The 17,030-nt window shown below is 41.1% G+C and overlaps 1 protein-coding gene across 6 annotated transcripts in view; it reads right to left on the reverse strand.

Annotated features, from left to right (window-relative positions):
* LOC139408553 (microtubule associated serine/threonine kinase family member 4) overlaps positions 1-17,030 on the reverse strand; it is a 168,820-nt gene that overhangs the window by 71,963 nt on the left and 79,827 nt on the right. For 3 of the 6 annotated variants that reach the window (XM_071152579.1, XM_071152578.1, XM_071152577.1), the window contains exon 4: positions 10,103-10,134. In XM_071152579.1, coding sequence (XP_071008680.1) covers positions 10,103-10,134 — 32 coding nt within the window. Of the gene's footprint in view, positions 1-352; positions 529-10,102; positions 10,135-17,030 lie in introns of those variants that run through there. The other 3 variants (XM_071152583.1, XM_071152581.1, XM_071152580.1) reach the window with 1 other exon arrangement.

Consider the following 17,030-nt stretch of genomic DNA (forward strand, 5'->3'; position numbering starts at 1 on the left):
ACACTGTCACAATGATTTAGTGGCGTGTTTCGGTATATGTGAGTATGTCTGAGTGTGTTTGTGTGTGTCAGTGTGTCGTCACAACCAAACAGAGGTTGTGCGGCAGTCCTCTGCTCGACACGCACACACACAGTCCCTGTCGCTAAATCAATGCAGAGGATTTGACATCACACATCCTGCTGCGTACGCTGCTACAGTACTGAAGCTGTATGTGGCAATGCTGCATAATGCTAAACGCTCCACAACGCTTGTTGTAGCTACAGAGAAAAAACAACAACAAAAGGTGCAGCAGCAGGGGCCAATGAAGCTGTCTGCTGCAGTGTGGAGCAGAAAATAAAGAAAAAATACTCACTCCAATGTCAGTCCTGGAATCCTCAGCCTCTCCCGCTGGGCTTTCATGGCTGAACTGTGCTCGCCCGCTCTATTGTGCACATGATATATTCACACCACTCAGCCACAGAGCCACCCCGCTTATCCTCTACCCTGCACTGAACTGACAAAGAGCCAGAGCCAGTCACCACCATAGAGAAATGGGGCTAGCCTAACCCTCTCCTCCAACAACAAAATGAGGGGGAGGAGGGGAAAGAAGAGGGGAAACGGCAACAACACTGCAGCTTGTTTCGGGTCCTTCCACCACGTTCCACCTTGTGGTTGTCAGAGGAGATCGTCAGCCTGAGGTGGCAGGGAGGGTGGGGGAGCACCGAGGCAGCACAATACCCCCTTTTCCCCTCCCTTCACACACACCCTCCCCTCTACTTTGCAAAAGCTCACGCTCACTCATTCGCGTCTCCTCCACCCCTTTCTTCCACTGACTGGTGATTCACTACAGCAACATAGCTCAGAATGTATTCATCCTATATTCTGTCTATCCTTCTTGCCATGCTATACAGTATGCTGTCCATCCTTCTCATCCTCTATGCAGTCTATCCTTTCCATCACGTCATCATGACTGGTCCTGACATCGCAGGGTGTCCTCACAGCACACAATGTCACTGCAGGGCTACATTCATTTCCATATCTCCTCCATTCAAAACCATGTCATACTAGAAAATGTGCACCCTACATTTGTCATTCCTACCTGTGGATTTCCAACATCCAGAATAAAGCAATGGAAGACATGAGCAGTCATTTTGGGGGAAGGCGCAAGAGCATGCCTCAGAAGGCTAATAATATAGTGGGAAGATCCCCCACCACCCCTGCAGTGCTTTAGTACACCTCTGGGGCAAGTGCTTATTCACCGATAAAACACACCCTGACATGCATCATCTGCCTTTTACTGTTGTACAATATATATTGCTAAATAATCATGGTGTACTCTACGTAACATACGTCGAGTCAATAACTACATTATTGATAGTCTATCATGATGATAATATACTGGAGGATCAATTAGAAAACAGCCAAGGAGAGACTTTCAGTCACATCAAAGTACACAGGGAATTGGGTCTTTAAATAGCTGTGAAATACACTAATGTACTGTATATAGGCTACAGGCTATGCAGTCAAGCAGTCTGTAGTCTCAAATGTTTCTCTGGAAGCACATTCAATATAGATTGAAGAGCGGAAAAAGTGCCGGCCAACAGTGTAGTCAACTGTTTCCAGGACTCCTTCCAAACAGCCTATCACAGAATGCAGAGTGAAGCAGACAGATAATGCACTAATGTTGCCTCTCTTCAGAAAACCTATCAATTGTTTATTACTGGGAGCCAGGTTTTAGGAAAAAAGCGCTTTTGTAGATGACTGAGCATTGCATCGACTGCAGCAGTAGTGCAGGCAGGCGGGGAGAGCAGGCAGTAACTGGGACATGACAAGGTATGTACCTCTAGTACATTAGAACTAGGGCAGGCATACCTCAAACCAACAGCCACGCCAAGATCCACTCATTCATTTTGTAGCGTAGCAACCTAACATAGCGACTCTACAACTGCAGCCTGAACACTTATTCAAATGAACAATCTGGTTCATTCAGAGTTTAGATCATGGCTCTTTTGGAAGTAACTGACACTGTGTGGGTGACAGTTGATTAAATGGAGGAAATTAACAGGTTCACAATAAAGACAATGAACAACATATGAGCAAACATACACCATTGATATTAGAGGTCGACCGATTAATCGGAATGGCAGATTAATTAGGGCCGATTTCGAGTTTATAACAATCTGTATTTTGGACACCGGTTGTGGCCGATTACATTGCACTCCAAGAGGACTGTTACGGGAGTGCAGATAGCATTAAACTTATCTTATAAAAAAACAATCAATCTTAACATAATCACTAGTTAACTACACATGGTTGATATTACTAGTTTATCTAGCTTGTCCTGAGTTGCATATAATCGATGTGGTGCCTGTTAATTTCTCATCGAATCACAGCCTACGTCACCAAACGGGTGATGATTTAACAAGCGCATTCGCAAAAAAGTACTGTCGTTGCACCAATGTGAACTTAACCATCTATGCCTTTTTTTAAAATCAATACACAAGTTTATATTTTTGAACCTGCAAATGTAGTTAATATTGCCTGCTAACATTTCTTTTAACTAGGGAAATTGTGTCACTTCTCTTGCGTTCAGTGCAAGCAGAGTCAGGGTATATGCAGCAGTTTGGGCCGCCTGGTTGGTTGCGAACTGTGTGAAGACCATTTCTTCGTAACAAAGACCGCAATTAATTTGCCAGAATTGTACATAATTATGACATAACATTGAAGGTTGAGCAATGTAACAGCAATATTTAGACTTAGGGAACGGTTCTGTATTTCTCTGAAAGAATAAACGTTTTGTTTTCAAAATGATGGTTTCCGGATTTGACCATATTAATGACCTAAGGCTCGTATTTCTGTGTGTTATTATGTTATAATTAAGTCTATGATTTGATATTTGATAGAGCAGTCTGAGCGATGGTAGGCAGCAGCAGGCTCGTAAGCATTCATTCAAACAGCACTTTCGTGCATTTGCCAGCAGCTCTTCGCTGTGCTTTAAGCTGTTTATGACTTCAAGCCTATCAACTCCCGAGATTAGGCTGGTGTAACCGATGTGAAATGTCTAGTTAGTTAGAGGGGTGCACGCTAATAGCGCTTCAATCGGTGACGTCACTAGCTCTGAGACCTTGAAGTAGTTGTTCCCCTTGCTCTGCAAGGGCCGCGGCTTTTGTGGAGCGATGGGTAACGATGTTTCGATGGTGGCTGTTGTCAATGTGTTCCTGGTTCGAGCCCAGGTAGGGGCGAGGAGAGGGACGGAAGCTATACTGTTACACTGGCAATACTAAAGTGCCTATAAGAACATCCAATAGTCAAAGGTATGTGAAATACAAATGGTATAAGGAAATAGTCCTATAATTCCTATAATAACTACAACCTAAAACTTCTTACCTGGGAATATTGAAGACTCATGTTAAAAGGAACCACCAGCTTTCAAATGTTCTCATGTTCTGAGCAAGGAACTTAAACGTTAGCTTTCTTACATAGCACATATTGCACTTTTACTTTCTTCTCCAACACTTGCATTATTTAAAACAAATTAATCATGTTTCAATATTTATTTGAGGCTAAATTGATTTTATTGATGTATTATATTAAGTTAAAATAAAAGTGTTCATTCAGTATTGTTGTAATTGTCATTATTGAAAATAAATAAGGCCAATCAATCGGTATCGGCGTTGAAAGATTATAATTGGTTGACCTCTAATTGATATAGATGCAGAAAAACAGAAAGTAAGGGGCAAAAGGAAAAAGGACAAAATACATTCACTTGTCTTAAAACATGTTTAAATGAAATGACAACAATATTCCATCCGGGAATATAGTTTTTGCTTTCTTCTACTTCAGTTAATTGGAATGTCTGTGCTCCTCTTTTTCACCTCTTCTCCGTGGCTCTCTTACAGTAAGTATCACATTTCTTCCATGTCCAATGAACATGAGTCACTGTTATTCTCAAACAGCCATCTGATTGTCCTGCTGAGTTGATGAACTTTGCTTTTGTCAGGTGTTCATTCTCGGCTGTGTTCTGGCCCCCACAGAGACGCTGTCAACACAACCGATGACTGGAGACAGACAACCATACACATGATAGATTTGTCATATTGGACATGTCATAAATCACCAACGAGATTTATTGAAATACTATTTGTTAATGCTGGACATATGCATCAATAAAGCATTATTGAAAAATGCGCTCTCATTTTTAACCAACTCCAAAAGAGTAAAGTGAAATTGATCTTCCCCCTCACATTTTCTGTGTTGCTCTACCCTACTTTCTCTCCATTGTACCTTTAACAAATAGGTGTAGCTGGCCTATATTTGCTGTATGGAACAAATACAGGAAGTGGCTGCCTACGAATACAAAGAATGGGAGAGAGGATAGCGGGGCAGTAGTTGACCCAAGCACCCAGGAGTTTGTGAAGTAGCCAGTTGTCAAATGACACTGTTGAAGTGTTTTCCGAAACTCTAGACACAGAAGTAAACTGGGCCAATGGCTGTAACATTACCCAGCGCACTACTCTCAATGGGCTTAACACAAACTGGAGCTACGTATTCAGACCCCTTGACTTTTTCCAAATGTTGTTACGTTACAGCCTTATTCTAAAATTGAATACATAGTTTTCCCCCCTCATCAATCTATACACAATGCCCCATAATGACAGAGCAAAAACAGGTGAAGAAATGTTTGCAAATTTATATTTAAACCCCCCCGGAAATATCACATTTACATAAGTATACAGACCCTTTACTCTACTTTGTTAAAGCACCTTTGGCAGCAATTACAGCCTCGAGTCTTCTTTGGTACAAGCATGGAACACTTGTCCTTGGGGAATTTCTCCCATTCTTCTCTGCCGATCCTCTTGGAAGGTGAACCTTCACCCCAGTCTTAGTGTTCATCAAGAATCTCTGTACTTTTCGGCGATCATCTTTCCATCGATCCTGACTTGACTCCAAGTCCCTGTCGCTGAAAAACACCCCAACAGAATGTTGCTGCCGCCACCATGCTTCACCGTAGGGATGATGCCAGGTTTCCTCCAGACGTGACGCTTCACATTTAGACCGAAGCGTTCGATCTTGGTTTCATCAGACCAGAGAATCTTGTTTATCATGGTCAGAGTCCTTTAGGTGCATTTTTGCAAACTCTTTTACTGAAGAGTGCCTTCTATCTGGCACTAACATAAAGGCCAAATTGGTGTGTGCTGCAGAGATGGGAGAACATTCCAGAAGGACAACCATCTCCACAGACGAACTCTGGAGCTCTGATGAGTGACCATTGGGTTCCTGGTCACCTCCCTGACCTCCCCCGATTGCTCAGTTTGGCCAAGCGGCCCGCTCTAGGAAGAGGCTTCGGTGGTTCCAAACTTCTTCCATTTAAGAATGATGGAGGCCACTGTGTTCCTGGGGACCTTCAATGCGACAATTCTTTTGGTACACTTCTCCAGATCTGTGCCTCGTCACAATCCTGTCTCGGAGCTCTACGAACAATTCCTTTGACTTCATGGCTTGGTTTTTGCTCTGACATGCACTGACACACCTTTCCAAATCTGGTCAAATCAATTGAATTTACCACAGGTGGAATCAAATCAAGTTGAAGAAACATCAAGGATGATCAATGGAAACAGGATGCACCTGAGCTCAATTTCGAGTCTCATAGCAAAGGGTCTGAATACTTATGTAAATAAGGTATGTTTTTTATTTGAGTAAATTTGCGAACATTTCTAAAAACCTGTTTTTCACTTTGTCATTATAGGGTATTGCGTGTAGATTGTTGAGGAATTTTTATTTATTTATAACTTTTTAGAATAAGGCTGTAATGTAAGAAAATTTGGAAAAAGGGAAGGGGTCTGAATACTTTCCGAATGCACTGCAAGTCAGACTTTCGTCTAAGTGATACATTGACGTCTCTTTTAGGAATCAAACCTATAAATCAAAACCACCACAACAAGGAAGTGTTGAAATGCCCTTCCTCACTTTCCATTGAGATTTAATCCTAGCTTTGTTTGAGTGCATCAACTCATAACATTTTCAAGTATTTCTTGAAGTCAGACAGGAATAGATAAGACATTTTAGCCAAGGGTTCAACTCAAGCATTGATTAAAGGTAGACCATCTTATTCAGTAACGTACATTTTATCACCCAACAAATGCCAGATGTTCCATAAATGGGACAACGCTGACATTCTTCAATACAACATTAAGGGAAAAAAAGAGGCCAATATAATGTCAAAGCCAATCACCATGGACACCAGAGGCAATAGAGGCCCCTTGGGTCCAAAGACACTGCGTGCGCTTTCGAAAGCGGTCCCCTGACACATATTGGTGGATCATCTCCTTGTGTCTCCCCTCTGCAGTCAAATCATTCCTCCATCATAATGCATGTCACACTGAAACCTGCCACACAAGCCCATCAGAATAGGCATTAAATACACATGATGCCTTTAGCTGAGAAGGACTAAACCTGTTGGACTGTGATATTCATAAATGAAACAAATAGCTGGGTGACGCCTTTTGTGTTTTCAAATCCCACTTTATATTGAGGCTTTATCGGCATTCGTAACCAGATCAGGTCCTGTTGCAAATACAGTCGACACCATTCACCTGTAATCCTATAGTGCTCCTGCTGTTTCTTTGCCCTAGCCTGAGGCAGGCAGACAGAGCACCTGACTTAATCCTATCTGGATCCCTTTCAGGGACAATCTCCAGGTAAAAGTTGCCCTCAGGCACAGATCTAGCTTCAGCTTATCCTGCTTGACTCCTTACCGTAACCATTAGGGGGAGGAAACACTAAGGGGCAGATTCATCCTACTCCATATATCGTGTGGTTAAGGCCTGCCTCTCTACCAAAAGGTCACAATATTTTCAGTAATTAATTAAACATGTGCCATCTAAGGCACATGCATCACCTCCAACAGACACCATAACCCCTCGAGCGTCTCTCTAGCCCCTCTAGCGTCTATAGACCCTATTCTATAGTGCAGTTGTTCCCAAACTTTTCATAGTCCCGTACCCTTTCAAACATTCAACCTCCAGCTGCGTACCCCCTCTAGCACCAGAGTCAGCACACTCTCAAATGTTGTGTTTTGACATCATTGTAAGCGTGCAAAACACACACACACACACACACTATTCAATACATTTATTAAAAATAAGAATGAGTGCGAGTGTCACAACCCGGCTCGTGGGAAGTGACTCTTATAGGACCAGGGCACAAATAATATAATCAATAATTTTGCTCTTTATTCAGCCATCTTACATATTGAACCTTATTTGTTCATAAAAAAATAGTGAATAACTCCCCACAGGTTAATGAGAAGGGTGTGCTTGAAAGGATGCACATAACTCTGCAATGTTGGGTTGTATTGGAGAGTCTCAGTCTAAAATCATTTTCCACGCAGTCTGTGCCTGTATTTAGTTTTTATGCTAGTGAGGGCCGAGAATCCACTCTCACATAGGTACATGGTTGCAAAGGGCATCAGTGTCTTAACAGCGCAAACCTATTCTGAGCCCAGAAATCTGGCAGTGGCTTCTGATTTAATTCAATTTTCACAGATCCGCTTGTTGCAATTTCGATGTGGCTCTTTTGTTCAGATATTGGTAAGTGGACTGAAGGCAGGGTATAAAAGGGATAACGAATGCAGTTTGTGTAATTCGTTTCGGGAAAGTACCTGCGTAATTGCGCACACAGCTCACCCTGATGCTTTGCTATATCACATTTGACATTGTCCGGAAGCGTTCATTTGCACACACAAAACATACAATGATGGAAAGGCCTGTGTGTTGTCCATGTTAATGCAGACAGAAAAGAGATCCAACTTCTTAATCATAGCCTCAATTTTGACCCGCACATTGAATATAGCTGAGGCGAGTCCCTGTAATCCTAAATTCAGATCATTCCGGTGAGGAAAAAACATCACCCAGATAGGCCAGTTGTGTGAAACTCGTCGTCATGCAAGCAGTCAGAAAATGATGGTCAGTAAAGAACATAAGCTACTCTCATTTTTTTTTTTTTTAAATGTGTCAATACTTTGCCCCTTGATAACCAGCGCAATTCTGTACGTTGCAAAAGCGTTACATGGTCGCTGCCCATATCATTGCATAACGCAGAAAATACACGAGAGTTCAGGGGTCTTGCTTTAACAAAATGAACCATTTTCACTGTAGTGTCCAAAACGTCTTTCAAGCTGTCAGGCATTCCCTTGGCAGCAAGAGCCTCTCGGTGGATGCTGCAGTGTACCCAAGTGGCGTCGGGAGCAACTGCTGGCACGCGCGTTATCACTCTACTATGTCTTCCTGTCATGGCTTTTGCGCCATCACTACAGATACCAACACATCTTGACCACCAAAGTCCATTTGATGTCACAAAGCTGTCCAGTACTTTAAAAATATCCTCTCATGATGTCCTGGTTTCCAGAAGAGGATGTCTTCCTTAGATGACCACCCATAAACGTAACAGACATATACCAGGAGCTGTGCCAGGCCCGCCACATCTGTTGACTCATCCAGCTGTAACGCATAGAATTCACTGGCTTGTATGCGAAGCAGTAATGGTTTCAAAACGTATCCTGCCATGTCACTGCTGCGTCGTGAAACAGTGCTGTTTGATGAAGGCATTGTCTGTATAGTTTTTTTTTGCCTTTTCCCCCAGCATTGTCCCAGCCATATCTGCGGCACCAGGAAGAAGTCATCCACAATAGTATGGGGCTCGGGAGCTCACCATATAAGAAGCTTCTAGCCCCTTCTTATTAATGGTATCTGTTGCTTTTATACATGTCTTACTACTCAAAAGTCAACTGAATTCTCACACAAAAAGGGCATGTTTTGTTTCTAAATGTCTGTGCAAGAGTGAAGGTCTCAGCAAGTTGTGAGATAGTACTTTTGCACATATAACACACCGTGGCTGAGGAAAGGCACTACTCCCAATATAAGTGAACCCCAAATAAATTTAGCTCTCATATTTGCGCCTCTTCGATGTTCCAACGTCTCTGTTTGTTGTTCGGTGCTTCCCCGGGTAAGGGGGAAGTAGCTCTTCGGCTACATCATATTCACAACTGTCAGTGTCCATGCTAGCTGGGCTAACAAAAAATGTAGAATTACTGATGCTAGCATTGGATGTGCTCGTGGCAGCAGAACAACTTGTGTCGTCGACAGGTGCAGGTGTAGTACTGCTGGTAGTAGCAGTACTACCAATAGAGCTGGTATGTGTCTTACTTTTTTTTTAACCAATTATACATTTTCGAGCATTTTCAGCTACATTTGGCTACTTAAGAACCGTTAGTGGAATTCCCGCGAGAGAGTAACGGTTAATGTGATTAGATGTTAACTATTGACTAGGCTACCCGTATTTGACATTGTGTTGTTATTTTGCTGAACACTAGATTTAATTTTATTATGGGCGAGGCTATTCAGAAACAAGGCTTTTCCGCTGAGAAAAAAAACACCCAAAAGTATAGCCCCTTTGGAAAATATAAATGTCTGTTTGAAAACGTTAAGATTATGTATTTATAAAAATCAATAAAAATTCACACTTTTTATTTGGCATAACCCCAACTAAATTGCACGTACCCCTGGGGGTTTGGGAATTATAATACCTGTTATAGTGTATATAACATGTATAAACCCTAGTGTCTATAAACAGTGTATTATACTATTGATCAACCCTATAGAGGAGATTACTTCAGTCATTTTTTCCCATGAAGATTTTTCAACAATGTAATGGTCTAGGGGTCAGTGAGATGCATGCATCTTATTCTATTAGAATCAGTTCACAAAGGCCAATAGACTGCAGGGTACATATCACTGTACTGAAACCAATTTTGCACTGGTTGGTTATGTTCCAAATATTGTACCTACAAATGCAATTTAGTTCGAGGGTCCGATGAGGTTGGCTTAGTCAGCTATTTAAATAAAAGCTTTGCTTCTAATTGAGACTTTATTCTGATTAATTTACTTGTTTAAATGAAACTTCTTCAGAGTATCAGAAAATAGGTGCATGAGAATGAAACATTTTACTATAGAACAGGATTCCCTTCTTTGGCTCCATGGATAACACACACACACACACTGTATGCAGGTTGCAAGAGCTGCACAAAAATACTGTACGTTTAATATAAGAACCAGTTCAAACTTACAAACTTCCCCTCCTTGGAAGACTCAGCTCCTTCTGTAAATGAAAAAATAAAGGAAAAAAGATTAGGACAAAATATATTAAATGTTGACACAGTATCTTTGATAAACAGCATGACATACAACCTGAAAACACTAGGATGTTAAATGGATGCTTTTGTATTGACAGACCTACATAGAGGTCATAGATTGACATTCAGACAGTGTGACTAGCCGATGGATCAGTTATTTTATTAGCTACCTCTGCCACTTAAATGGGATGTGCATTATTTGTCATTGTCATTTAAATAAAAAAATCTATAAAAGCCATGACCTGTGCACGGATGCAGACATACCACCCTGTCTGAGTGTCCATTCATCCACTCCCAAAGCATAACTTCACTTTCTTGGCTCCAGACGCTGACCCAGTTTCTGAGTCCCTCGAGATAAAAAGCACTGGTTCACAAAGTTAATAATGAACCAATTCACACTCTCGTCAGAGGCCATATGCAAATCACAGAATTAATGTGCCTCAGAAGAGGAAAAATGGCTAATTGCTTGACCCTTACAAGCATAAACAAATATTTTTCTCAGAAAACCAATGACATACGCTACAGTAAGCTCCAGCCGGGGTTTGTACTGTACCGTAGCAGTCCCTGCAACGGGGGAAAGATCAACAACAATACTTTAATTGATTGGCCACCCGAGCGGATTAAGCACGTTGATCCATGCCAGCTTTGTATTTACTGTACCTGTCAATCAATGTGAAAAATGTATAATAAGCATTTGCGTAAATGTGAATGTTTCATTCATCAATTGAGATGGATCGGAATATGTTTACAGGCTGCTGAATCCACAGAAATCATACCCTTCACTGGACAGACACTGACTCGTTTCCCTTTAAATATTCACATCTGTATATATTATAAAAGTAGTGTATTCATCATTATGCACAGTTTGAATAGTGCACCTTTAAAATTAGGCCTCAATGTGTTATAAATGCAATAAAGGTTAAGAGGTTGCCCAAAAATGCACACCAAGCTATGCAGTGTGCACTTGGGGAAATGCAATAGTATTAATATACCAGCAGAGGGGAGCATTTACAGTGAAGAGGTGCTGTCATTTCCTGATATGGTCAATGGCTGGATAGGGACTGCTGCGGTGAATGTGTTTACTAACTAAACCAGCCTGTAACTACACAGAGCAAGTGAACAGAATACATTTGAATTGCGACTGTGGAACTGCACTGAGGTGTACATACATAAAGGACGTTTGCACTTTTGCACTAATCTCAAGAGCACTTACAGCATGTGGCGTTGACTTGATTGGCATTTCCATTCAATTGCTTCCAGATTCCGAACAACAAGAATTTCCACTACCACTAGAGCTGGGTGATATATCGAATTAATGTTTTTGCGCGATATTCCAAATTCCTGTATGGAATCAAGAATCAAGTTTTTTTTTTTCATGAGCGTTTATGTCCTCTTGTTGTCATGTTGTATTTTTGGTCTCACCTTCACTCCTCTGTGCACCTTCCCATTTCTAGTGCATTCGGAATGTATTCAGACCCCTTTACTTTTTCCACATTTTGTTACATTGCAGCCTTATTCTAAAATGGATTAAATAAAATGTTCCTCAATCTACACACAATACCCCATAATGACAAAGCAAAAACAGGTTTTAAAAAAAAATAAACTTTATATAAGTATTCAGAATCTTTGCCATGATATTTGATAATGAGCTCAGGAGCTTCCTGTTTCCATTGATCATCCTTGAGATGTTTCTACAATATGGAGTCAACCTGTGGTACATTCAATTGATTGGACATGATCTGGAAAGGCACACACCTGTCTATATAAGGTCTCACAGTTGACAGAGCATGTCAGAGCAAAAACCATGCAATGAGGTCGAAGGAATTGTCCGTAGAGCTCCGAGACAGGATTGTGTCGAGGAAAAGATCTGGGAAAGGGTACAAAAAAATGTCTGCAGCATTGAAGGTCCCCAAGAACAGTGGCCTCCATCATTCTTAAATGGAAGAAGTTTGGAACCACCAAGACTCTTCCGAGAGCTGACTGCCCGGCCAAAACTGAGCAATCGGGGGAGAAGTCAGGGAGGTGACCAAGAACCTGATGGGCACTCTGACAGAGCTCCAGAGTTCCTCTGTGGAGATGGGAGAACCTTCCAGAAGGACAACCATCTCTGCAGCACTCCACAAATCAGGCCTTTATGGTAAAAGAGCCAGACGGAAGACACTCCTCAGTAAAAGGCACATGACAGCCCGCTTGGAGTTTCCTTTAGGCACTCAAGACCATGATAAACAATATTCTCTGGTCTGATGAAACCAAGATTGAACTCTCTGGCCTGAAAGCCAAGTGTCACGTCTGGAGAAAACCTGGCACCATCCTTACGGTGAAGCATGGTTGTGGCAGTGTCATGCTGTGGGGATGATTTTCAGCAGCAGGGACTGGGAGACTAGTCAGGATTCAGGAAAAGATGAACAGTGCAAAGTACAGAGAGGTCCTTGATAAAAACCTGCTCCAGGGTGCTCAGGCCCTCAGACTGGGGCAAAGGTTCACAAGGTTGAACAGTTTAATTATGAAAACACCCCATCTGTCTCCAACTGTTTGAAAAGCATGTTAGCCTGTCCACTTTGTTCAGATGTTGAAATCAAGTGGCCTACCTTATTTCTCAGAAGTTGGCAGTTCCTTATATAAGGATTAGCTGGCTAATCACTAGCAAGTGGACTTGAGAGTTTGATGAGACCGGTGTTAATTTTCTATATCCTAAATGCCTGCTACAAAAAGTTTGTTATTATTAGTAAAATGTGCATAATGCATGGTTCTAGTTAAAAAAGGGCATGTTCATAGATAGACTTGAAACCAAGATGAGTGACTTTTTAAAAATGTATTTAACCTTATTTAACCAGGAAGGGCTCATTGAGATGAAAAATAGATTTTAAAGAGTGCCCTGGCCAAGATAGGCAGCACCAAGTCATTACAAAAAAATTACAGACAGACAACATGAAAAACTACAAGTAATCTACGTAGTAAAAACCATTGAATTCACAAGAGTATAAAACAGCAAATTAAAAACTTTGACAGGTCAGAGAATCAGCCTCAAAATCCTTCATCAGTGATTTAAAAACACCAAATCGGGACAAGTTCTTCCAGTTTAAAAGTATTTTGTAAGGTGTTCCAAGACGATGGCGCAGAGTACATAAAATCCCGTTTACCAAATTCAGTTCAGATATTTGGAACAGTTAGCAGGATAAAGTCCAGCGAACGACGAGAGTACCCACCACATTTCTGAACAATAGAAATGCACAAATAAAATGGTAGTAAAACCCAAAATGGCTTTGTAAATAAAGGTATACCAGTGACTGAGCCTACGAGTGACTAGAGAAGGCCAGCCAACCCTGGTCTACAAAGTGCAGTGGTGCGTAAGGGTTTTGCAGTTTAAAATAAATCTCAAAGTGCCATGGTAAAGAGTGTCAATTGATCTCAAACACTGAGCGGAAGCATTCATATATAAAATATCCCCATAGTCTAGTAAAAGCATAAATGTAGCTGACACTAGCCTCCTCCTGGCTTCAAAAGAAAAACAGGCCTTATTCCTAAAATAAAATCCCAATTTCAGCTTCAATTTTTTTTGTAAATTGTTGACTATTGCAACAACAAAAAAGCAGGTTAAACTATTTTGATTAATTTGTGGAAGGATTATGCTAGGTATAACTTCACAATCTCTGAATTCCTTAGATTATTTGACTGTTTGAAATGCAGAATATTTTACCTTTAAATTGTACAAAAAGGCTTATTTAGAGAAAACATCATGAATTGCCCATAAATTTGGGAAAAAATCTAGATGTGATTTTTAGGCCATATCTCCCAGCCTTAACTACCACACATGACAATTACAGGACTAAAACCCAAACAATTCAATTTGTAAACTCGTTTCATTACAAACCCCTTCTGCAGTATGTCAATGCACTAAACAATAATACTCAACAATACCTAAAATAACTATGGTTGAAGAAATACATAGTGAGGTCCCTTTGTCAGAGATGAGACAGAAGTGTTTAAAGACATGTCTTTAAAGGTTCTTCTAGTCAGCAGAAATTAACTAAGCCCCTCTCCCCATTGCCATCAATTAGAGCTGAATGTCTGCCCCCTGTCCTGGCTCCTGTGCACCCAGGACACGATTACATTGGCTAACATGACCGCGGTTCACATCGCTAATTACAAGAAGGGAATGAGTTAACGCTAATGTGAATTCTAACCAATTACAGCATAGCAAATCACAGTGGGCGTCTACTGTCCGGTCTAGCTGGTTCACTGACACACTGCTATGACAAATCCTGGTAAAAACCTGTGGAGATTACCCTTAAGATTCAAAGTACATACTATAGACTTAGGCCTACTGTGAATTGTGACAATACTTTACATTGAAGTCATGACTATATCCCTTACAGAAGTTGGTCTACTGACCAAAAAAAATTCACTGGGTTGTGTTTGAAGAAATAAACTGAAGACTTGCGTCCTGTTTATTCTACTTAGTCACACCTGATACCGTGAGACAGAGTATGCAAAACTCAAACACCTCAAATGGTGCTATTTCTGAAGGCAAACACCCCTGTAAGCATGCAGGCTAGACTACACCATATGGTGTGAAGACACATCAGTGTGCATGAAACCACTGCGGGGTGCGACATGGTAATCATAACAGAACACCCAGACTGAATAGCAGTCAGACTGCAGCTTCCACGCTAAGAAAAACGATCAATATTCTCCATAGGGAACAAAACTTGATCTGATACTAGGCAACAGCAGCAGGCAACATTCAAAGTGAAACCTCAAAGTTGAGCATGAGTGAGAATGGAAAACTATCAAAGGAAAGTTAGACTTGATCCAAAACCTACTAAACAACATGTGAAGAGTGAACCCTCAAAGTTAAACATGGATGGGTAAGAAAGACTGCCTATATTACCCAAACAGAAGAGAAATGTGATCCATAACAATAGCAATATGGGTGATATCATAATACCACTCAGAAGTCCTAGACAAAACAGTCATTCAAAATGGACCCTCAAAGTTGAGCTTGAATGAGTAGGAAAAACTATCAAAATTCTCCAAAGGGAAGAAACACTTGATCCAAAACATGACCTTAATCTCCTAGACATTGAACAGAATGAAGAGTGAACCATCACTGTTAAGCATAAATGGTAAAACAAAGGATCAACAGTCTCCAAAGGGATGAAAGATGCATTCAAAACATCCACTATCCTAACCAAGTGGTTTACTGTGACGCTCGCTTAATATCATTTGCTGTGATATTTGGACTGCAGTTCACTGACTGACCGCATTTTAATCCATAGTTTCTCAGCATTCCTCTCATCCAACATTGTTGAAAGTTATTATGGCTAGGTTTTTCTGTAGCTAATGTGAGAGCGCAGTATGATGCAGAAGTTGCCCTTCTCCCATCCCTCCTACTGATGTCATAAAGGAGGGGGGATTAATGACTTGTGTGTTGCCCTGTGATTGGCTAAGCTCCTGCTGTGTCTGGGGTCAGATTGGATGACCTATGACGTTTAGGTTCGTGGCGGGGGGTCTGTCAGAGAGACTAGGGTCACGCGGCGCCTCTATTGCGCTCTCATCTACAGAGTAATGACAAGGCGGGGGTGGAGAGTCTGGGGAGAGACTTTACTGAAGAGACTGGGATAAGGGTAGGATGAGGCTGGTGCAGATATTGACAATAGAAGGACCCAGAGCCGACAGCTGCACCTGGTCTCCCATCCAAGAATTGACCAAGATCCAACCTTACTTAACTGTTGAGACAAGCCAGCAGAGGGATGCAGGGTGGTATGGTCCGTCTATGAATGATCACTTGCTGAAGGACAAAGAGTAGACTAGGTCAAAGCTAAAACCTTATTGGAAATCTTGTCATGTCTAGATGGTATGACAATGGAATATGGCAGCTAGATGTACAATGCCACAAGTTCTTATCCACTGCTACATTCCTAATGTTAATCACTAGCTGAAAACTATTTGGACTGAAATATTTAAATATTTTAAGATCTTTACAAATTGCTAGACTTACATGATTAATAATCATGAATATTATCCATGATTATTCCAATGCCTCTCAGCTATGTCCACAGAATATCATAGAATGAGCAATTTAAGAGTAAGCTGTTGCCAATCCATTTTCTACAGACTTTCCTCGGCTCCTGGTAGGGTCAAATAGCCAGCTATCACGCTGTGCTGTGCAGGCTTCAGACTGTTGGCTGAACGAATAAGAACTCTTTTCAGTTCATAGTTGTTTTTAACTCTTGCTTCCTCCATCTCTCACTGAGAAAAACAGACTTCAAAAGAGGATGTTGTGTTACTGAATAAACACATCAGTCAAACAAAACCTTCCACAGGCATAATCTGCAGAAAAGCAATATCACATCCATACAGTGAATCTACTTGACAAACTGTGTTTTGGGTTTAGTCTTCAGAAAGCACAAGTGAGGATCTGTTTACCTTGTGCCAATAGGCTTACTAAAAATAAAAAGCTGTGAAGAGAGTCATGCCACCGTGTCTCATCGAGCCACCTGTTCCATGTTAAGTGTATGGCGGTGTATAACATTTTCATGAGAGGGCGATGAACAGTACGTAATAATGCCACTGCTAGAAAGCTTACATTTTCGGCTTTTTGGAAATATTCATAATTTATCTAAGAGTTGTATGCACTTTTGTACTAGTATGAACTAACATAGTAAATCCTATGAAAAATAGTCAATTTAATTTTTTAAATGTCATAGCTATGAACAACCTATTCACCACAACGTGGTTTTGGTTCACATCTACAAATAGTTTAAAACATTTTTTTTTCATTCGATAAAACCATTTGTGTTTGTCTAAGAACAATGGGACTCGATGCGGGACAATCAGCATTCCAGTGCTACGTGCATGT

Source organism: Oncorhynchus clarkii, chromosome 5 (genome assembly GCF_045791955.1).
Source record: "Oncorhynchus clarkii lewisi isolate Uvic-CL-2024 chromosome 5, UVic_Ocla_1.0, whole genome shotgun sequence".
Taxonomy (NCBI): Eukaryota; Metazoa; Chordata; class Actinopteri; order Salmoniformes; family Salmonidae; genus Oncorhynchus; species Oncorhynchus clarkii.